Source organism: Syngnathus floridae, chromosome 3 (assembly GCF_059516105.1).
Source record: "Syngnathus floridae isolate MCC-2025c chromosome 3, RoL_Sflo_1.0, whole genome shotgun sequence".
Classification (NCBI taxonomy): Eukaryota; Metazoa; Chordata; class Actinopteri; order Syngnathiformes; family Syngnathidae; genus Syngnathus; species Syngnathus floridae.
Genome location: NC_142415.1, coordinates 4,471,314 through 4,495,330, shown reverse-complemented (window position 1 = coordinate 4,495,330; position 24,017 = coordinate 4,471,314). Strand labels below are relative to the sequence as shown.

Sequence of the window (24,017 nt, the reverse complement as noted above, 5' to 3'; positions counted from 1 at the left end):
TATTGGGACTAATGACTTTAGAAGTAACGTTAGTGATGGGCGAATTGCATTGACATGTCATTCGGAATATTGTCTCACACGTCTGAGGCCTTTTGGAACCCAAAACAATATTTGCCATGAAAAATTAAACAAATTTCAAAAGTTGCCAAAATCACCACTAACGCCACACAATACTCCTCTCAACCCAAGAAATATTGCTGCATCTTTTTTACTGCAGCGGATAGCAAGGGGCATGCCTCTGAGCAATGTGCGTCAATGCGGACGTGACTGAGTTCAAGTGTAGGAGGTGGCAGCTGGCCACGTGCACCAACCAGTGCAGAAGGAGTCGGGACACGTGACAATATCACGTGTTTGTTCTTTTATTTACTGTAAAGGTACAATACATGCACAAAACAGTGTGGGAATGGTTATTAGGGGAATGGGAGAAAGGTTTATGTTGCATGAAAGTATCGGGGGGTAAAAAGCTTTAATATTGTGTACTGGACCACAATGCAACAGGAGATTCATGCGCAACCGTGACTCATTTTGGTTTTGCTATGCATGATGTCCTCCGAGTTAGCGTACAGTAGTAATTCTGAAGGTGGACACTTTGCATTGCTTGGCAAGGAAAAACACTCTTCTAATTGACTTTCAATGCTTCGATGAAGTTTCAATACAATAGTGTTTAAATTTGTAAATAATACATATACCGTTTCTAATTCGCAGATTTTCATTTTTCGTGGGTTGTTGCGGAACGCATCTCCCGCGATAAACGAGAGATCGCTGTACACATACATTTTGATTCATTAATTTTTTTTTTTTTTTAGATTATTACCTTTTCACAAACCCCTTATGATGATAAATATAAATGGACTTAGTTTTCCCTTGCCCCGCATCCGCACCGGGGCCCCCCTCTGGAGCCAGGCCTGGAGTTACGACTCGAAGCTGTGCCCCGGGCCTTCATCCATGGGGCATAGCCCGAAAAAGCAACGTGGGTCCCCCTTCCCATGGGCTCACCACCTGTAGGAGAGGCCAAAGGGGTCGGGTGCAGAGTGAACTGGGCAGCGGCCAAAGGCAACCTAGGTGGTCCGACCCCCGAACAGAGTGGACAAACTCTATACCCTGGGCAGGATCCTCGAGGGTATGTGGGAGTTTGCTCAACCAGCCCACGTGTTTTGTGAACCTGGAGAAGTTTTTCGACCATGTCCCTTGGGGAGTTCTGTGGGAGGTGCTTTGGGAGTATCATCAGTGTCAGAGTTTGGTCCGCATTTCTGGCAGTAAGTCGGAGTTATACCCAGCGAGGGTTGGACTCCACCAAGGCTGCCATTTGTTACCGATTCTGTTCATAACTTTTATGAATAGAATTTCTCGGCACAGCCGAGACGTTCAAGGTGTCCGACTTGGTGACCTCAGCATTGCATCTCTGCTTTTTGCAGACGATGTGGTGCTGTTGGCTTCTTCAAGCCGTGATCTCCAGTTCTCACTGGAGTGGTTCACAGCCAATGTGAAGCGGTTGGGATGAAAGTCAGCACCTCCAAATCTGAAACCATGGTCCTCAGTCTGAAAAGGGTGGAATGCCCTCTCCGGGTCAAAGATGAGATCCTGCACCAAGTGGAGGAATATCTCGGGGTCTTGTTCAAAAGCGACGGTTGGATGGAGCATGAGCTCGAAAGGCAGATAGGTGCAGTGTCCACTGTGATGCGGATTCTGTACCCATACGTCGTGATGAAGCGAGCGTATTTGGTCAATAACAAAAGTTCATATTAATACTTTGGAGGTCAAATGTTTTCTGTAAGTCTTCACAAGGTTTTCACAAACCGTTGCTGGTATTTTGGCCCATTTCTCCATGCAGATCTCCGCGAGAGCACTGATGTTTTGGGGCTGGCCAACATATATATATATATATATATATATATATATATGGCATGCCGTTCAGGAAATTAATATTTGAATATATTGAATGAATCTTGAATATATTGAATGAACTTCGGAATATATTGAATGAACCTTGAATATATTGAATGAACTTCGGAATATATTGAATGAACTTCGGAATATATTGAATGAACCTTGAATATATTGAATGAACTTCGGAATATATTGAATGAATTTCGGAATATATTGAATGAACTTCGGAATATATTGAATGAACCTTGAATATATTGAATGAACCTTGAATATATTGAATGAACTTCGGATTATATTGAATGAACCTTGAATATATTGAATGAACCTTGAATATATTGAATGAACTTCGGAATATATTGAATGAACCTTGAATATATTGAATGAACCTTGAATATATTGAATGAATTTCGGAATATATTGAATGAACTTCAGAATATATTGAATGAACTTCGGAATATATTGAATGAACCTTGAATATATTGAACGAACCTTGAATATATTGAATGAACTTCAGAATTTATTGAATGAATTTCGGAATATATTGAATGAACTTCGGAATATATTGAATGAATTTCGGAATATATTGAATGAAACTTGACTGACGTCATCATTGCCGCCATCTTGCACATGCATTTTGTTGCTGCCGCAATTATGAACCAGTCAGCTCGCAATATCGTGTCAGCTATTCTTAGCAATGATGACATTGTCAATGCACTGGCGAGTGCTTGTACCACCCAAAATCCCCCGGAGACACATGCCCAGCAATATCATGCTTTGGACGAAGAAGTCCAGGCTGCTTTTAATCGGGGCGGTTTAATGTCAGACAATATTTTCACGGACCATATTCACGGCTCAACGTGCGGTTTAAATTAACCCTACCTATTCTTACTTCTTCTGTCTTGGGCCCTTTCTAGTGAACGGGCGTAGATTGTTGTGGGGCACTGCTGTGAGGTCGATGGCAAGCTGAGGTTGCGATGATTAACAGAAGCCTGGTCTGTTGTGCGCCCAGGTCTGCCCCGATTAAAAGCAGCCTGGACTTCTTCGTCCAAAGTATTATATTGCTGGGCATGTGTCTCCGGGGGATTTTGGGTGGTACAAGCACTCGCCAGTGCATTGACAATTTCATCATTGCTAAGAATAGCTGACACGATATTGCGAGCTGACTGGTTCATAATTGCGGCAGCAACGAAATGCATGTACAAGATGGCGGCAATGATGACGTCAGTCAAGTTTCATTCAATATATTCCGAAGTTCATTCAATATATTCCGAAGTTCATTCAATATATTCCGAAGTTCATTCAATATATTCAAGGTTCATTCAATATATTCCGAAGTTCATTCAATATATTCCGAAGTTCATTCAATATATTCCGAAGTTCATTCAATATATTCCGAAGTTCATTCAATATATTCCGAAGTTCATTCAATATATTCCGAAGTTCATTCAATATATTCAAGGTTCATTCAATATATTCCGAAGTTCATTCAATATATTCCGAAGTTCATTCAATATATTCCGAAATTCATTCAATATATTCTGAAGTTCATTCAATATATTCAAGGTTCGTTCAATATATTCAAGGTTCATTCAATATATTCCGAAGTTCATTCAATATATTCAAGGTTCATTCAATATATTCCAATGTTCATTCAATATATTCAAGGTTCATTCAATATATTCCAAAGTTCATTCAATATATTCCGAAATTCATTCAATATATTCTGAAGTTCATTCAATATATTCAAGGTTCGTTCAATATATTCAAGGTTCATTCAATATATTCCGAAGTTCATTCAATATATTCAAGGTTCATTCAATATATTCCGAAGTTCATTCAATATATTCAAGGTTCATTCAATATATTCAAGGTTCATTCAATATATTCCGAAGTTCATTCAATATATTCAAGTTTCATTCAATATATTCCGAAGTTCATTCAATATATTCCGAAGTTCATTCAATATATTCAAGGTTCATTCAATATATTCAAATATTAATTTCCTGAACGGCATGCCATATATATATATATATATATATATATATATATATATATATATATATATATATATATATATATATATATATATATATATATATATATAGGGCGGCTCGGTTAGAGTTTGCATGTTCTCCCCATGCTTGGTATGCCAATGGAGCACTCCAAATTGCCCTTAGGTGTGAGTGCGAGTGTGGATGGTTGTTCGTCTCTGTGTGGCCTGCGATCGGCTGGCAACTGGTTCAGGGTGACCCCCGCCTACTGCGCGATGACTGCTGCGATAGGCTTCAGCACCCCCGGGACCCCTGTGGGATCAAGTAGTATATAAAAAAAAAACCATATATATATATATATATATATATATATATATATATATATATATATATATATATATATATATATATATATATATATATATATATATATAGTATACCTCTCCGGGAACCATCACCTTATCGTGGTGGAGGAGAGCTATGTTGTCTGGAGCTTTCAGCTCCTGGTAGGGCCTCCCATGACAAACTGGTCTCAGGCAAGGGGCCTGACGAAGAATGATTCAGGGCAGGCCAGCAGGCCCCAAGGGGGCAGCCCCCCCAGCTGGCTATCTGGCAGTGGGCTAACAACCTAGTCCAGAGAAAAAACCCTTTTGTTACGAAACCAATCAGAATTAGCCGGACTGACCCAAAGTATCAACCCCGTCCGTTCCTGACCTACGATCTATCAATCTCCGACATCCCTTCCGTGTTGCTACATGGAATGTGCAAACGAACAGGTCACGCCGCTCTTCTATCTCGTGAACTGTCTCGATACAGCATCTCTATCACGGGACTCTGTGAATTACGCTGGTGCGATAGTGGCGAGAAAAAAGAGGGTGACCATAGCTACATCTGGAGCGGCTCAAAAGATAACAGAGGGCTATATGGCGTCACCCTAGCAATGCCGTGTCAGGTTAGGAAATCCCTTGGACCCCAGTCAGCGAATGACTACTAACTGCCCGTTTCCAACACCAACACGGCAAGATGTCAGTCGTTGTCGCCGACGCACCAACAGAGGTCGCAGATGACAAGAATGCTTTCTTTGATCAGCTACATCTGGTCATCCAGCAGATACCCCCACATGACATCATTATTGTGCTAGCAGATTTTAACGCCACTGTCTCGTCCACCTCAAGGGACCCGCAGACCAAAAATGTCATTGGCCCAGAATCCCCAGATCCCATCACCACCAACAACGGAGTCCGCCTCCAGCACCTATGCAATGATGGAGGTCTGTCTATCGCGGATACATGGTTCCCCAGGAAGAATATACACAAATGGATATGGTACAGCAATGATGGCAAAACCCATAAGGCCCTAGATCATATACTCATCTCCAGTTGTTGGAAAGCCAGTGTGTGCGTGTGTGTGATATTATATATATTTTTATATATAAAAGTTATGAACAGAATCGGTAACAAATGGCAGCCTTGGTGGAGTCCAACCCTCGCTGGGTATATAAATATATATGAACATTTTAGGTAGAAAATGTTTTTAGGTAGAAGGAATCACACTCCTCAGCCTCCCTGGTAAGGTCTATTCAGGGGTGCTGGAGAGGAGGGTCCGTCGGGAGGTCGAACCTCGGATTCAGGAGGAGCAGTGTGGCTTTCGTCCTGGCCGTGGAACAGTGGACCAGCTCTACACCCTCGGCAGGATCCTCGAGGGTGCATGGGAGTTCGCCCAACCAGTCCACATGTGTTTTGTGGACTTGGAGAAGGCGTTCGACCGTGTCCCTCGGGAGGTTCTGTGGAGGGTGCTTCGGGAGTACAGGGTGCCGAGCCAACTGATAAGGGCGGTTCGGTCCCTGTATCACCGATGCCAGAGTCTGGTCCGCATTTCCGGCAGTAAGTCAGATTCGTTCCCAGTGAGGGTTGGACTCCGCCAAGGCTGCCCTTTGTCACCGATTCTGTTCATAATTTTTATGGACAGAATTTCTAGGCGCAGCCGAGGCGTTGAGGGGGTCCGGTTTGGGGACCTCAGCATCGCGTCTCTGCTTTTTACAGATGACATGGTGCTGTTGGCTTCTTCAGGCCGTGATCTCCAGCTCTCGCTGGAACGGTTCGCAGCCGAGTGTGAAGCGGTCGGGATGAGGGTCAGCACCTCCAAATCCGAGTCCATGGTCCTCGATCGGAAAAGGGTGGAATGCCCACTCCGGATCGGGGATGAGATCCTGCCCCAAGTGGAGGAGTTCAAGTATCTTGGAGTCTTGTTCACGAGTGAGGGGAGGATGGAACGTGAGATCGACAGGCGGATCGGTGCAGCGTCGGCAGTAATGCGGACCCTGTACCGGTCCGTTGTGGTGAAGAGAGAGCTGAGCCAAAAGGCAAAGCTCTCAATTTACCGGTCGATTTACGCTCCTACCCTCACCTATGGTCACGAGCTATGGGTCGTGACCGAAAGAACAAGATCTCGGATACAAGCGGCCGAAATGAGTTTTCTCCGCAGGATGTCCGGGCTCTCCCTTAGAGATAGGGTGAGAAGCGCGGTCATCCGTGAGAGACTCGGAGTAGAGTCGCTACTCCTCCACGTTGAGAGGAGCCAGATGAGCTGGATGAAGTGGCTGGGGAGAGGGAAGTCTGGGAGTCCCTCCTAAAGCTGCTGCCCCCGCGACCTGACCCCGGATAAGCGGAAGAAGATGGATGGATGGATGGATGGATGGATTTTAGGTAGAAAAGTGCTATAAAAGCTACATAGGTGACTTAATGTCATTGAAGGAATTCACTGTTTGAGAGACTGCATTTGCCTAGAATGGATGCATGATGTCTGACCACTCAGAAACTATTTAGTACAGGGGGGCCGAATTGGGTTCTAAATTTGGACCGAGGAGCCGAACCAGGAGCAGTTGGATGTCGTGTTTGTGTGAAGTAATATAAAAAACATGTAAAGGTCATTGCATAAAAGGTTTTGGCCTTTAGTAGGTAGTAAAACATGGATATTCAAAAAAAGCTTTTTGAAAACAAATGCATTTATTAATAGCATTAAAAAATAGATTTCACCCAAAAACTCAGTGATTCTCATTAAATACGACACTGTTATTATGAATAACAATTTCCATCACTTCAGTGCCTGCAGGTCAGATTTAATAAAAGATGATTGTGAAGATAATGAAAGATGTTTATCTTATGAGGCGAAATCACATCAAACGGCAAACCTTCTGACCAAATACATCATCTTGAAGAATCAGTGAAAGAATAGTACATATAAATAACGTAATAAAGAAATCAAAATGGCAAAATGGTGACGGATATCTGAAAATCAGAGCAGAGTTTTAACTCACAAACACCTGGTGACAGAGGTGAGGAAACAGGAAACACTTTCTTAAAGGGGGGCTTAAGAACTTTAAAAGTTAAGATTAGTCGCAAACAGGTGGTGTGTCAATGTTCTTGAGCATCCTGCATTGTTTGAAAATGAGAATGGTCGCTAGTTTCAACCCCTGCTATTTGCACAAATTATTTTGAAAATGTTTTTTTTTTACAACAAACTATAGTAACTCCCCTTCATTTTCAGTGGGAACAGTGTTGTTGGTCTCCTTTTTTGCGAGTGCATCATAGTCTGGAGTAAAATTTGTTGTGGCAATTCTTAGTATACAGCCGAGGTGTTGGTCTGTTAACCTAGATCTGTGATGGGCTTTGTTCATGTTCATGTGGCTGAACGTCTGCTCACACACGTAGTTCGAGCCAAATAATTGTCTACTCCTTTTTAAACAATCGGATGACGGTTGTATCCACCTTTCTTTTCCTTGGACCACTCATTTTAATGGAAGGATTCCAGGGGAAGGTTTGTGGGTGGCTTTGGCGTATAACCGTATCTGAAAGCTCAGCGCGCGAATTTCGAGAATGCTGACGTAACAGCCCACACTCGAAATGCAATCTCAGCACTGATAGAAATAGAACGTGGCCTGCGCCGGGTCCGTACTACTGAGCATGTAAGCGTACTTGTGAGTGTGCACTGAGCTTTCTGACACAGCTTCTGGGAGTAAATGTGTGGACGGGTGTTTCCCCATCTACTGGGGAAACGCAGTCATTGCAGGGAAAGTGACAAAAAAAGGTTAATAATACAATTTATTCAGGTTTGGCGGGCCAGATTGCCCATGTCTGCTGTAGTAGATGCTCTATTAAGTCATTAGCCTCACTTTTGGTTCCTTTTATGTGTATTCAGGAGTTGTCTGATCTTCGGCACATTCATGCTAAGCTGAAGAAGCAGTTCCAGGACAAGACAGCAGAGCTTGCCCACGCAAACAGGAGGGTGGAGGGTCATGAAGCTGAAGTAAAAAAACTGCGACTGCGGGTTGAAGAGTTAAAGAAAGGATTAGGACAGGCTGAAGATGAGGTAAGAACTGAATCTTTGTTATGTTTTGTTTGAATGTTAAGATTGCAGAACAGCGACTTTAATAATTGTGTTATGCCCAAATACAAATCTCTGACCTCAGTCTACTTCACCAATACATATGACTCGGGCTTGACATAAATGTTGTTACTCACCAACCACTTTTGACTAGTGGTTTCCCAGACTTACTAGCCATTCAGGATTATAGATACCTCGACTTACAAACGCCTATACTTACAAACATTTCAAGATACGAACTGGAGCCTCGCGATGTTTTTGTATCTACTTATGAACCAATTTCTGACTTCCGAACCAACGCACCAGCCACCCCCCCTCTCCCTGCCTTGTCTCCTTTGCTCTGCTATACCCTGTTTGTCTCGGCACGTTACCAGTGTAGAAAATAAGAACCGTAATTTCTGGACTAGAAGCCTCACCTGATTATAAGCCTCGCCAGCAAAAATGTGGGGAAAATCTTGGTTTTTTCCATACATAAGCAGCACTGTACTGAAAGCTGCATGTGACCGCAAGTTGTTTACAAAGGCAAGGCAAGGCAAGTTTATTTGTATCGCACTTTTCAGCAATAAGGGAATCCAAAGTGCTTCACACAAGACATGAAAGGCATCAGAGAAAACAAAAACATTAAAAGCATCAAGGCACAGTTAAAAAACATTAAAAACAATTGATTAAAATTAAAATCAGTAAAAATCAAAATAAAACAGGAATGGAGTAACAGTGCAGTATAAGTTAAGGTAAAATCAGCAATAGGCAGCAGCAAACAAAGAAGTCTTCAGTTCTGTCTTAAATACATTGAAAGTTGGAGCAGACCTGCATGTCTCTGGAAGTTTGTTCCAAATATTTGGAGCATAGAAGCTGAACGCTGCTTCTCCCTGTTTAGTTCTGACTCTGGGAACAGAGAGCAGACCTGTGCCAGACAATCTGAGAGATCTGGATGGTTCGTAAGGGAGCAGCAGGTCAGAAATATACTTGGGCCCTAGACCATTGAGAGCCTTATAAACCAGTAAAAGTATTTTAAAATTAATTATTTGGCAGACAGGAAGCCAGTGTAAGGACCACAGAACTGGAGTGATATGAGCTACCGTATTTTTTGGACTAAAAGTCGCTCCGGAATATACGTCGCATTAGCCATAAAATGCACAATAAAGTGAAAAAACATATAAGTCGCTCCGGAGTATAAGTCACATTTTGGGGGAAATTTATTCGACAAAATCCAACACCAAAAACAGACATGAACGAGCAACAGCAGGCTAAACGATACGGTATGCTAACGTGATATAAACAAACGAAGAGCTGAGAACAGGCCTGACGTAACATTGACAGTTATCCAAATAACTATAACATAAATAACACCTTTATCAAACAATCATTAAATCCATCGATCGCCCTTTATGTCAACAGTGCCGGGTGCGCGCCGCTGACGGCGGTTGCACTTCAAATTATTCCACAGGCCCATATAACGATATGTACCGTATTTATTCTAATTATCGCCCATATTCTAATAATCGCCCAGTGTGTGTTAGTGATGACATAAAATATAAACATTGATACTGCTAATTATCGCCCATGCTGCTAAAAATTCCCCCCAAAACTTACGTTTTCCTCCGCGACCGCATGCCGACGTCATTGCACAAGTTTAAATATGACTGATTTAACAGCACGTCGAATGCCCCTTTTAAATTGTTTTTCTCCATAAACTATGATACAATTACACTCGTCACTCCGCTACAATATCCTCACACAATTACATTGTCGGGGTGTGCGCTCGAACAAGATGATCGCGATAACATGACGTGCGCAACATGTGATGTGTGACGGTAACGTGTCGCATCGATGGAGCGTCAATTGACGCACCCCGCTGTTAGAGGTAGATCAGAAAGCCCGCTGTTCTAGTGTGAAGAACACCAGTGAGATGCAAGTATTGCATACTACATAAGGAAAATATACATATATACATTTCAGTGCCCCTTGGCGATCGGACAAAAGTGTTCTCTATTAATCGCCCACCCCCCGTTGGGGTAGATAAATTTTTATCTAATTAAATTAGATAATTTATTCTAATTATCACCCTGGGTGATAATTAGAATAAATACGGTAAATTATATATCGAATAACTATCATATAAGCAATATTAATATCAAACCATCTGTGTCACTCCAAATCATTAAATCCATCGATCGTCCTTTGTCAACAATGCCGCATGCGCGCCACTGACCGCGGTTGCACTTCAAATTATTCCATAGGCCCATATAACGATGTATAAATTATATATCAACTAACTAATATATAAGCAATAATATTATCAAACTATCTGTGTCACTCCAAATCATTAAATCCATCGATCGTCTTTTATATCAACAATGCCGGTCGGGTGCGTGCCGCTGACGGCGGTTGCACTTCAAAATATTCCACAGGCCAATATAATTATAAACAACAATTTTATCAAACAATCTCTGTCACTCCAAGTCATTAAATCCCGTGATCGAATCCTTTGTCCTTTGCGTAGCGTATGCGCTGCGTGGCAGTTGCAGTTCAGATTACAGTAATCCCTTGATACATCGCGGTTCGTTGATCGCAGTTTCACTACATCGCGGATTTTTGAATTTTGAAAATTTGTGAATAATTTCCCGTATAAGTCACTACTGAGTATAAATCGACCCCCCACCCAAACTATGAAAAAACGCAACTTATTGTTCGAAAAATATGGTATTTTTTTTTGTTTTAGTGAGAACTCGAGCAGCAGCATTTTGAATCGGCTACAGCTGTCTGATTGACCCTTTTAGAAAGGCTTGTAAAAACCTCGTTACAATAGTCAAGTCTACTAAAAACAAAAGCATGGACAAGCTTTTCCAGATCTTGCTGAGACATAAGGCCTTTAATCCTTGATATGTTCTTCAGGTGGTAGGAGGCTGACTTTGTAATGGTTTTAATGTGACTGTTGAAATTCAAGTCTGAGTCCACAACTACACCAAGATTTCTAGTTTGGTTTGTGAGCTTTAACATCACTGAGTGAAGCTGAGTGGTGACTTTTAATCATTCATCTTTTGCTCCAAAAACAATTACTTCAGTTTTCTCTTTGTTTAATAGGAGAAAGTTCTGGCACATCCAGTCATTGAGTTGTTCAATGCATTTAATCAGTGTTCGTATGGGATTATAATTTCCTGGTGATATGGTGATATACATTTGTGTGTCACCCGCATAATTATGGTAACATATTTTGTTTTCTTCCATAATCTCAGCTAGTGGGAGCATGTAAATATTAAATAGTATAGGCCCCAGGATTGAACCTTGGGGGACCCAACAGGTTATGTTTGTATGATCAGATGTGTAGTTACCTATAGACACAAAGTCGTCTCTGTCCTTTAAGTAGGATTCAAACCACAGAAAGTCCCACCCAGTTTTCCAGACGCTCTAGTAATATGTTGTGGTCAACTGTATCAAATGCAGCACTGAGATACAGTAATACTAAGACTGAGTTTTTGCTACTGTCTGTGTTTAAATGAATATGGTTGAAGACTTTCACGAGAGCCGTCTCAGTGCTGTGGTGCAGTCGGAAACCTGACTGAAAGACATCGAAACAGTTGTGTAGTGCCATTATTAGTCAGCTGCTTAAAAACAACGTTTTCAATTATTTTACTTAAAGGCCGAGAGACATCCCTTCTTTTTTCAGTTAGAATGGAATTTGATAGAATGTATAAAGAGAATACATTTGCCGCATTGGAAATTAAAAATGGACACCGATTACTAAGAATAAAGCTAAAATTAAATGCCAGTTTATCGATCGGGTTCCGCACGCAGCCACACTGGTGGCGCCATTACTGTGACGTCACAAGTTGTACATCCGGATCTCAACAAACCCAAACAACATGGCAGATGATAGATGTTAGGGTTTTCCAGGTTATCTTTATCATAGGATTATGTTGGAATGCAACAGGTAATAAATACCTTACCTTGTCCTCCTTATCACAAGGTCGTAAAACATCCCCTGACATGTTTAGACTAGAGGACAAGGGCTTTCTAGCCAGCCTACCCATACCCCCACTCTGTTTCTCTTAATAAGTATCCACTTGCAGGAAGGAGGCTTCAGACTTCATTCCTTGAGCGAGTGAACTCTCCACCTGCAGGTGTCTAAAAGGACTTGCTTGTCTCCCGTGTGGTTCTTGCAAAATAAGTTGGAGTGAGCAAATCTCTAACAATAGCGACAGCTCCGTTTCTAGCGGCAATATTAGCATCATTTTATCCGATTCAGAAACCTCTTTTGACGCAGAATATGATGAATCTAGCAGTTCACTTGGGCTGAGTTGAGCACATTTTCTGAATTGTGCCCCTCCCGTCACTCTGGTTAGGTTGGCATAGTAAAAAGGGCTCTTGGTGGCTAGAGAGTGCCGAGTTGATCTCGGCACATGAAGAAATGACCACCTGCAACGTTTGGTTTAGGTTTTATAAGCATTTTTAATTTTATTGCTTAAATCGCATTTTCTCGACAAGCTGAGCACGTTTTCTGAGATGTGCCTCTCCCGTCACTCTGGTTAGGTTGGCATAGTAAAAGGTTCTCGAGGGGGCTTTAGAGTGCAGAGTTGACCACGGCGCATGAAGAAATGACCATCAGCAGCGTTTAGTTTAGGTTTAAATCGCATTTTTAATTTTATTGCTTAGATAACATTTTCTCGACGAGCTGAGCATGTTTTCTGATTTGTGCCCCTCCCGTCACTCTGGTTAGGTTGGCATAGAAAAAAGTGCTCTTGGGGGCTTTAGAGTGCCAAGTTGACCACGACACATGAAGAAATGACCACCCGCAACGTTTGGTTTAGGTTTTTTGCGCTTTTTTAAATTTTATTGCTTAAATCGCATTTTCTCGACGAGCTGAGCACGTTTTCTGAATTGTGCCTCTCCCGTCACTGTGGTTAGGTTGGCATAGTAAAAAGTTCTCAGGAGGCTTTAGAGTGCCGAGTTGACCACTGCGCATGAAGAAATGAACATCTGGAGCGTTTGGTTTAGGTTTTAGGCACATTTTAAATTTTATTGCTTAAATCGCATTTTTTCGACGAGCTGAGCACGTTTTTTGAATTGTGCCCTTCCCGTCATGCTTCGACATACTTTTCAAAGTCAAAGTCTCAAAGTCAAAGTCTCCTTTATTGTCAATTCCTCCGCATGACACACAAAGAGATCGAAATTACGTTTCTCACTATCCCAGGGTGACAAGACAGAGTTCACAACGCACATACAAGTAAACAACACAGGAAAAATAAGTCAACAACAATGAACAATAAGAGTGATAGCACGCTAGCCGCTCCCGATGCACAGCAGAGTCCGGAAAGATGACAGTCAACCAGGCCACTGTGAACACGAGCACACAGCAGGCACGCACTGTCTGGTTAGTGGATCCTATCAGGCGAACGCAACCCATCTTGTCGTCCCGCGAACGAACGTATGCCAGGAGAATGGAAGGCACGGCTGGGCGAGCTGGGTTGGCCGCAAGCCTGGCCCGACGTCTCCGCGCTGGCCCCTCTCATCTTTTTGTTTACATTCACTGAAGCTAAACCCGTACAACTTGAGACGTCATGAGACGTCACTTACGGCTGGCGGCTCGGTGCAGTCAAACTCGTCTGCGCGGCAAATTTAAATTATATTTTTCAGAGCAACAGCTTCCTTTTCGTTGTTTCGATCGTCAATTTATATTTATAAGCCCATAAGTGATTTTGGGTTCACACTGGGCCGACACATATCCTGTACCTGCAATGGAGGTAGTGACCGTTTGTCTAATTTTCAGAATTTTGTCAGTGAAGAAGGAGGCAAATTCATTGCAGGCCCTAGTGCAGACATGGGCAAATTATGGCCCGCGGGCCACATCCGGCCCACGGGGCCGTTTAATCCGGCCCGCCAAACCTGAATAAATTGTATGATTAAATCTTCTTCTCGGTCATTTTCCATGCAATTACTATGTTTCCGCAATAGATGGGGAAGCGCCCGCCCGCGCATTTGCTCCCGGAAACCGTGTCAGAAAGCTCGGTGCACACACAAGTGCGTGTACATACTAAGAAGTATGGACCCAGCGCACTCCGCGCTCTATTTACATCAGTGCCGAATTTAGAGTGTGGGCTAGGACGTCAGCATTCTCGGAATTTGCACGCTGAGCTTTCAGATACAGTTTTACATTAATGCCACCCACAAACCTTCCCGTGGAATCCTTCCATTAAAATGAGTGGCCCGAGGAAAAGAAAGGTGGACACTGAGTGCCGAGTGTTTAAACAAACAGAGTGGACAATTTGGCTCGACTTTCATGTGTGAGCAGACATTCAGCCACATGAACGTCAACAAAGCCCGTCACAGATCTAGGTTAACGGGCCGACACCTCACCTCTATCCTAAGAATTACCACAACAAATTTCACTGCAGACCATGATGCACTAGGAAAAAAGGGAAAGATGTATTATTTCACTGATTCTTTGAGATAATGTATTTAGTCAGAATGTTTGCCGTTTGATGTGATTTCACCTCATTAGATAAACACTCCGTGAGTCGTCACCTTATCCTGGTGGAGGGGTTTGCGTGCCCCTATGATCCTAGGAGCCATGTTGTCGGGGGCTTCATGCCCCTGGTAGGGTCACACATGGCAAACAGGTCCTAGGTGAGGGGCCAGACAAAGCACGGCTCACACAAGCCCCTTTTAATGAATAACATAAATGGATTTCGTTTTCCCTCGCCCGGACGCGGGTCACCGGGGCCCCCCTCTGGAGCAAGGCCTGGAGCCAGGGCTCGAAGGCGAACGTCTGGTGGCCGGGCCTTCGCCCATGGGGCCTGGCCGGGCACAGCCCGAAAAGGAAACGTGGGTCCCCCTTCCCATTGGCTCACCACCTGTGGGAGGGGCCAAAGGGGTCGGGTGCAGCGTAAGCTGGGCGGCGGCCAAAGGCAGGGACGTTGGCGGTCTGATCCCCAGCTGCAGAAGGTGGGTTTTGGGACATAGAATGTCACCCCTCTGGCTGGAAAGGAGCCCGAGCTGGTGTGCGAGGCAGAAAAGTTCAGACGAGACATAGTCGGACTTGCCTCCACGCACAGTTTGGGTTCCGGTACAAGCCCTCTCGAGAGGGGCTGGACTCTCTTCCACTCTGGAGTTGCCCTCGGTGAGAGGCATCGAGCAGGTGTGGGTATATTTATTGCCCCCCGGCTGTGCGCCTGCACATTGGGGTTCACCCCGGTGAACGAGAGGGTAACCTCCCTCCGCCTTCGGGTGGGGGGACGGGTCCTGACTGTTGTTTGTGTCTATGCACCAAACGGCAGCTCAGATTCCCCACCCTTCTTGGAGTCCCTGGAGGAAGTGCTGGAGAGCGCTCCTTCTGGGGACTCCATTGTTCTACTGGGTGACTTCAATGCACACGTGGGCAATGACAGTGAGACCTGGAAGGGCGTGATTGGGAGGAACGCCCCCCCAATCCGAACCCGAGCGGTGTTCCATTATTGGACTTCTGTGCTCGACACGGATTTTCTATAATGAACACCATGTTCAAGCATAAGGGTGTCCGTGTGTGCACTTGGCACCAGGACACCCTAGGCCGCAGTTCGATGATTGACTTTGTAGTCGTGTCATTGGATTTTCGGCCGCATGTTTTGGACACTCGGGCGAAGAGAGGGGGGGAGCTGTCAACTGATCACCACCTGGTGGTGGGTTGGCTCCGATGGTGGGGGAAGATGCCGGTCCGACCTGGCACACCCAAACGCTCTGTGAGGGTCTGCTGGGAACGTCTGGCAGAATCCCCTGTCAGGAAGAGCTTCAACTCCCACCTACGGCAGAGCTTTTCCCACGTCCCGGGGGAGGCGAGGGACATTGAGTCCGAGTGGACCATGTTCTCCGCCTCCATGTACAAGCATCTCCGCAGGATGTCCGGGCTCTCCCTTAGAGATAGGGTGAGAAGCTCGGTCATCCGGGAGAGACTCGGCGTAGAGTCACTACTCCTCCACGTTGAGAGGAGCCAGATGAGGTGGCTCGGGCATCTCATCAGGATTCCTCCTGGACGCCTCCCTGGGGAGGTGTTCTGGTTATGTCTCACCGGCAGGAGACCCCGGGGACGACCCAGGACGAGCTGGAGAGACTATGTCTCTCAGCTGGCCTGGGAACACCTTGGGATCCCCCAGGATGAGCTGGATGAAGTGGCTGGGGAGAGTGAAGTCTGGGAGTCCCTCTTGAAGCTGCTGCCCCCGCGACCCGACCCCAGATAAGCGGAAGAAGATGGATGGATGGATCGATGGATAGATAAACATATTTCATAAATCTGACCTGCAGACGCTGAAGTGATGGAAACTATTATTGATAATAACAGTGTCGTATTTAATGAGAATCACTGATAGTAGTTTTTGGTGAAATATTTTTTAATGCTCTTAATGAATGCATTTGTTTTCAAAAAGCTTTTTTGAATATCTATGCTTTACTTTACGCCCGGTCCAATTCTACGGAGCTCTCTTTCACTCCGTGGATGGAAGTTGGGGGCCGGCGTTCGTCCGGGTGGCTGTCCGGGGACGGTGAACGGGGCTCGGACATGGCTTTTACGCTAGCCCGGTCCTATTCTATAGAGCTCTCTTCCACCTCCGTGGCTGGAAGTGCCACCTCCCGGGATGGAAGTCCACACCGCCACACGCCTGAAAGTCCACACCGCCACACGCCTGAAAGTCCACACCGATGCTTGGGGCCGTGTGGCGGTGAACTATTTATGTTATAATTATTTGATATATTTTATTTAATGTAGCATTTTGTATATGTTTTTATCGTTAGAGTTCAGTAGTTGTTGGATCATTGAACTCTTGTTTTGTTAAATAAAGAGGCATTTACCAAACCCACGTCTTTCCTTGTACTTTGTTAACGCTACAATGTAGTTATATACTAGATCTGTGGAATAACAACGAGGCTGACGTCAGGGCGCACGCACGGCGTTGTTGACAAAGGACGAAGAATTTGATCGATGGATTTAATGATTTGGAGTGACACAGATGGTTTGATAATATTATTGCTTATATAATAGTTATTTGATACATAATTTATATATCGCTCTATGGGCCTGTGGAATATTTTGAAGTGCAAGCGCCGTCAGTGGCGCGCACCCATTGTTGACATAAAGGACAATTGATGGATTTAATGAATTGGAGTGACACAGATGGTTTTATAAACGTGTTATTTATGTAATAGTTATTTGAATAACTCTGAATTTTACGTCAGGCCCGTTCTCAGCTCTTCATTTGTGTTTATGTCCCGTTAACATACCTATCGCTTAGCCTGTTGTTGCTCGTTCATGTCTGTTATTGGTGTTGGATTTTGTCGAATCCCCCAAAACCCGACTTATACTCCGGAGCGACTTATATATGTTTTTTTTTACGTTATTGTGCATTTTATGGCTAATGCGACCTATATTCCGGAACTAATTTTAGTCCGAAAAATACGGTACATTATTTCTATTACTTCACACAACCATCCATCTGCTCCTGGTTCTGCCCCCCGGTGAAAATTTAGAACCCAATTCGGCCCGCCAGTCAAAAAGTTTGCCCACCCCTGCCCTAGTGGATAAAAGTTCAGGGGCTACTGAAACAGGAGGGTTTGTTAGCCTGTCGACAGTAGCAAACAGGGCATGTGAATTATTGTTTTTGGAGATGATGTCAGAAAAAGGACTGCCTTGCACTTCTGAATTCCAGATCATAAATATGAAGTTTCTCTTTATAGATGTCATAATGAACATGGAGATTTATTTTTGGCCACTTACGTTCAGCTTTTCAGCATTCTGTTTTACCGATTCTAACCAGGGTGTCATTTCTCCATGGAGATTTCTTCTTGCCAGAGATCACTTTACTGGTGCAATGGTATCGATAAAATTTTTAACTTCAGTGTTAAAATTGTTCACAAGTTCATTAACTGTAATGCAGGAGAAGGCAGGTGTCAGAGAGAAAGTCTAGATAAACATTTCTTTTGTGTTATCAGTGATGTATCGTTTTGAGATTACCTCCGTTTGAACACTTCTATGTACAGAGAAAGTGCTTTTAAAGAACACACAGGAATGGTCAGACAGATCAACGTCAGTCACCTCAACCTTAGAAATGTTTAAACCTTTCGCGATAATTAAATCCAAAGTGTGACCTTTGATATGTGTTGGTTCTGTCACATGTTGAATTAATCCATGATTTTCAAGGACAAAACACAGTTCTCTAGCGCTTCTGTCCTGAGCATTGTTTACATGAATATTAAAATCACCAACAATAATAACACAGTCAAATTCAATGCAAATTATAGACAGTAATTCAGACAAGTAATCAAAAATAGGCACAGAATATAGGTGGCCTGTTGGAAAAAAACTGCCCGGGAAGAGGAATTTAACTAAAGAGCAACATATTCAAATGAATTAAAATGTCCATATAAGATATTTTTGCATTTGAGGGAGACATTAAACAGTATGGCAACTCCACCCCCTTTCTTTCCCACTCGAGTTTCACTCATAAAACTGAAGTTTGGTGGGGTAGACTCGATGAGGATGGTTGCATTGGTATCTTGGTCTAACCATGTTTCAGTTAAAAACATAAAATCAAGGTAGTGTTGAATGATAAAATCATTAATTAAAAAAGTTTTCCCTGCTAAGTTCAGTGTGTTACAATTTTCATCTACTGACTGAGGGAAATGAGGAGGCACTGGTATGTTTCGAGCCTGACATGCGGATCCTTAATAAATTGTCAGATTTAATTGCACCCTTTTTATTTCTCATCAGATTAACCAATCTTCTGTTACCTGTCATCACAGGGATTGAGAGAGCTAACTGAACTACATAGGGCCCTGACTTTTCTATGAGAACATTATTGATATCAGTTTTACAGCCTGGACCCGGCACATATCAATCAGACTCATAGGCAAAATATTTCAGAGGAGGTGGGGGGGGGTCTGTGACATTTTGTTGATGGCTCTTTCCAGTGCAGTGGAGTTGGAGGGGCTGTACGATGAAGGGGTCAAGGGGGGGTAAATATGGGTTTTTGGAGTGGTGTGTATTGCAGGGATGAGAAAAACACTGAAAAGTAGCCGGGGGTCTGGGGGACCTGTGGGGCCGACCGGGGGTCTGGGTGATTTTACAGCAAGCTCACCCCGGATGTGCGGCCGGAGGAGCAGCCTGGCGTGCAGCGGGTCCCGGTGTCCCGTGCAGGGATTCAGTCGGCAGGCGCAGCGGAAAGTGCCAATGCGTGCACGGTGCACAGACGGTACACAGAAAGGGTTTTCAAAGTTTTAATAACATACCTTCACTTTTCTTCCAAACAATGCCTGTGACGTGGCAGTAACACAGCAGCAACATGGAAGTAACCCAGCACTCGTACGGCTGGGTATAAAAAAATACCGGTAAAATACCGGTTTTTTCAGAGGGGGGCGTGGTCATTTTTTTAGGGGGCGGGGTCATTTTTGGGGTTTTTTTGGGTGAGGGGTCATTTGTGTCATATGTTATGACACAAATGACATGGTGTCTGTATAGCAATTGTGTTCATTGGCCCGAATAACACAAAACAACATATATTCAATAACAAAAACATATTTACACTAACACTAACTAGTTTTATAGTGGTACACGAAGTTAAAAAAGACAAAAGAAATTTGGCCATTGGTGGAGCATTTGAAGAAGAAAAAACAGCTCCTCTTCACTCCTCCTCTTGCGGGCTGCGTTGGCACCTTTATTTGCTACAGACACATAAGTGCCTGCCTTGCATGTCAACCACTCAGCTTCATAAGGATCACGACCCTGGCGAAAGCACGGGAATTTGAACGTACATTTTTGTTTTGGCATTGATTGTAATCACTCAGTGTAGACTGGCCAGCCCACCCTACTTCATAGCAAAGTGACTAGATCTGAGTAGACTTATTTGCGAACGATACATAAAAACCTGCAATTGAGTGAAATAGAACGGAGTGGCAATTCTATTGACAATATACTGTACTGTACTGTTTGAGGGTGTCCAACAAAATCCCGGACAATTTTTGAAATTCCCCCCGGATGTTTTTTAGGGCTCAAAAGTAGAACATGTCTGGGAAAAAGAGGACATCTGGTCACCCTATTATATATAGCATCCAAACCCATTTAAAGTCCTCCGGATAAATAAGTGGTTTAGCATTAGGAGTTCTCTGTCTTATACATGCAATCACTCTAGTATTAGCAATACCGTCCAATCACGCACGTTTACTCAGATGGTATCAGAAACTCACTGCGATGCTCAAATTTGTCATTCCGTTACCCCCACCTAAAAAAAAAAAAAATGAAATAATTAAATAAATAAATGAGATATTTATCATAACAATATGAAATACTTATATTGGGATATAATTATCTGTCATATCGCCCAGCCCTTAACTTTATTTTAGATTTTATTAAAAGCATGTATTTAAATTAAGTCTAGAAAATCTTTTTTTTTTGTTCATAAAAACAAGAAGCCAATTAATGTCACGACTCATTAATTTTGGAAATGAAAATAATTAGGCTAAGTCCTAAAGGTTCTTTACGCGGTGTGCAGAATTATTAGGCAAATTATATTTTTTAGGCTTAATTTAGTTTTTGAACAACTACAGTGCTCTTGTTCATTCAAACTGTTAATAAACCTGTGGACACTATTAGTGTGCAGAATTATTATGCAACTAAAGTAAAAATGGAAATGTTCCCATTTATTTGTTAAAGTGAGAATAATAAACAATTCAAAATTGACAAATTAACATTTAAAAGAAAATCAGTGATCAATATACCGTATTTTCCGGACTATAAGTCGCTCCGGAGTATAAGTCGCACCAGCCATAAAATGCCCCAAAAAGTGAAAAAAAACATATATAAGTCGCTCCGGAGTATAAGTCGCATTTTGGGGGCAATTTATTCGACAAAATCCCACACCAAAAACAGTCATGAACGAGCAACAACAGGCTAAACGATAGCAACAACAGGCTAAACGATAGGTATGCTAACGTGACAAACACAAACAAAGAGCTGAGAACGGGCCTGACGTAACATATAGAGTGATTAAGGACAACTATTACATGAATAACATGTTTATAAAACCATCAGTGTCACTCCAATTCATTAAATAGCAACAACAGGCTAAACGATAGGTATGCTAACGTGACAAACTCAAACAAAGAGCTGAGAACGGGCCTGACGTAACATATAGAGTGATTAAGGACAACTATTACATGAATAACATGTTTATAAAACCATCGGTGTCACTCCAATTCATTAAATCCATCAATCGTTCAATACGATAGCAACAGGCTAAACGATAGGTATGCTAACGTGACAAACACAAACAAAGAGCTGAGAACGGGCCTGACGTAACATATAGAGTGATTAAGGACAACTATTACATGAATAACATGTTTATAAAACCATCGGTGTCACTTCAATTCATTAAATCCATCGATCGTTCTTTGTCAACAATGGGTGCGCACGGCTGAGGGCGCTTGCACTTCGAAATATTCCACAGGCTCATATAACGATAGATAAACTATATTTCAAATAACTATAATACAAGCCAATAATATTATCAAACCATCCGTGCACTTTAATTCCATTAAATCCAACGATCAAATTCCTCGTCCTTTGTCAACATCGCCGCGCGTGCGCCCTGACGTCAGCCTCGTCTTTATTCCACAGATCTACTATATAACTATATTGTAGCGTTAACAAAGTACAAGGATAGACGTGGGTTTGGTAAACGGCTCTTTATTAAACAAAACAAACTTCCAAGCGTTTGGCGGCGTGGACTTCCAGACAGACCGGGCGTGCGTAATGGCCATGTCCGAGCCCCGCGCACCGTTCGCGGACAACCACTCGGCCGAGCGCCGGCCCCCGACTCAGTAGAGTAGGACCGGGCGTGCGTAAAAGCCATAATAGTTTTTCAAACCTTCTATGTCACTCCAAATCCTTAATTCCTTCAAACTCTTTGTCCTCCGTGTCACTTAGAAATGATCACCGCTAATGATGCCGATCGTCCTTGTGTGGGCACGTTTGTATGTAAACAACCGCCGCGCCACGCTACTGACGTCACTTGAAATAGTAATCCATTGGTACATCACGGTTCTCAAAACTTTCTTTCTGTTGCTCGATTACTGTTTTCAGCTGCATATTTTACAACTTGAAGTTTGTAACCTGCAAAATATGAGTTTCTTTTTGGTGCCATTTTTCTTAAGCCCACCCAGTTGATGAGTCACGGCCAACGGTGAAATTTAGAGCGCCCTCATCCAGTTTCGTCTGAAAATATATATATTTTTGGTTGTTTTATCAAAGTCAAAGTCTGCTTTATCGTTGATTTTTTTTTATATACTAAAACACGCAAAGAGATTGAGATTACGTTTCCACTATCCCTTGGTGAGATAGTACACATATGCATACAAGCAACACAAAAAAAACCCAAGAAGGCACAAACAATGAATAAATAAGAGTGTTGAATAAATGATAAATACACAAATAATAATAAATAATAATAATAAATGTAATAGGAGCAAAAATGGAGCAAGTGTACATACAGCAGACAGTGGACTTGGATATGGTGCTTTAAAGTGTTAATTGATTTATTTGATGTTTTCTCTATTTTTTATGTTTTGAATATGTTCAAGATAAAGATAGAAAAGCATGTGAAGTGATCAACTATACTAAAAATAACATGGGAAGTGGTCAACTATACTTGTAAGTGATGTCTTAATGATCAAGTAAAAATTTGTGAAAAAAAAAACATATATAAGTCGCTCCTGAGTATAAGTCGCCCCCCCACCCAAACTATGAAAAAAACCGCGACTTATAGTCCAGAAATTACGGTAGCCACCCTTCTTTCTAGTAACAGTTATAAGACTTCCATCCATGGAGTCAATCAGCTTCTTTATCTGTTGATGATTACATTTTTGTGCAGCAACAACCACAGCCACCCAGACATTGTTCAAAGAGGTGTACTGATTTTGTTCAGCATAAATGTCCGATTTAGAAACACCCCACAATTTCTCAATAGAGTGATTAGGTCATGTGAAGAAGGGGCCCATATTCGATCAGCATCGAGGCCTTTACCGGCATACTACCAAATGTAGTACAGTATTTTCAAGATCATAAGGCACACCTAAAAGTCTTAAATTTTGTTCAAACTGGACGAGGCGCCTAAAATGCGGTGCACCGTATGTTTGCACTGAGTTCCAAAATCTGTTACTTTCGGGATCCCGGTGGACCACACTGTCGAGAAGAAGGGGACCAGCATGGTAGTGACACACACAATGGGTATGAGAAGTCAGCTTTTACAGTTGTGCTAGCTTGCCATGCTAATGGACAGAAACTGCCACCTATGGTAATTTTCAAGAGGAAGATGCTGCCTAAACAAAAGTTTCCACCTGAAGTCATTATTATGGCAAATCAAAATGACTGGATGGACAAGGAGAAAATGAGTGGCGGAGTGAGGTCAACGTAAAGAGACCAAATGTTTTTTTTCCACGCACCAACGACCTTGTTGATCTGTGACTCCATGCGCACCCATCTCACAGCTGCTGTGAAAAACCAAGTGCAGCAAACAAACTCTGAGATTCCCATTATTCCAGGAGGCTTGACAAAGGAACTCCAATCGCTGGACATCGGTGTAAACAGGGCGTTCAAAGCGAGCGTCATAGGCGCAACGGATGACAGAACACAGCTTTATGAAAACTAGGAAGCAGCGTCAGACGAGTTACGCCACAGTTTGTGAATGCATTGTGGATGCTTGGGCTAACGTGTCTGCTTGCACTGTTGTTCGAGCTTTCCGT

The 24,017-nt window shown here is 42.9% G+C and overlaps 1 protein-coding gene and 1 long non-coding RNA gene across 4 annotated transcripts in view; one reads left to right on the top strand and one right to left on the bottom strand.

Moving 5' to 3' along the window:
- Positions 1-24,017, top strand: part of ccdc102a (coiled-coil domain containing 102A) — a 153,677-nt gene that overhangs the window by 113,391 nt on the left and 16,269 nt on the right. For all 3 annotated transcript variants that reach the window (XM_088371592.1, XM_088371590.1, XM_088371591.1), the window contains one exon: positions 8,076-8,246. In XM_088371592.1, the coding sequence (XP_088227718.1) occupies positions 8,076-8,246 (171 nt within the window). The remainder of the gene's footprint in view (positions 1-8,075; positions 8,247-24,017) is intronic.
- Positions 7,298-8,902, bottom strand: LOC148400122 (uncharacterized). The gene is made up of 2 exons (XR_015857613.1): positions 8,678-8,902; positions 7,298-8,198 (listed from the first exon to the last, which is right to left on the bottom strand). It is a non-coding gene; the product is annotated as an uncharacterized LOC148400122 (long non-coding RNA).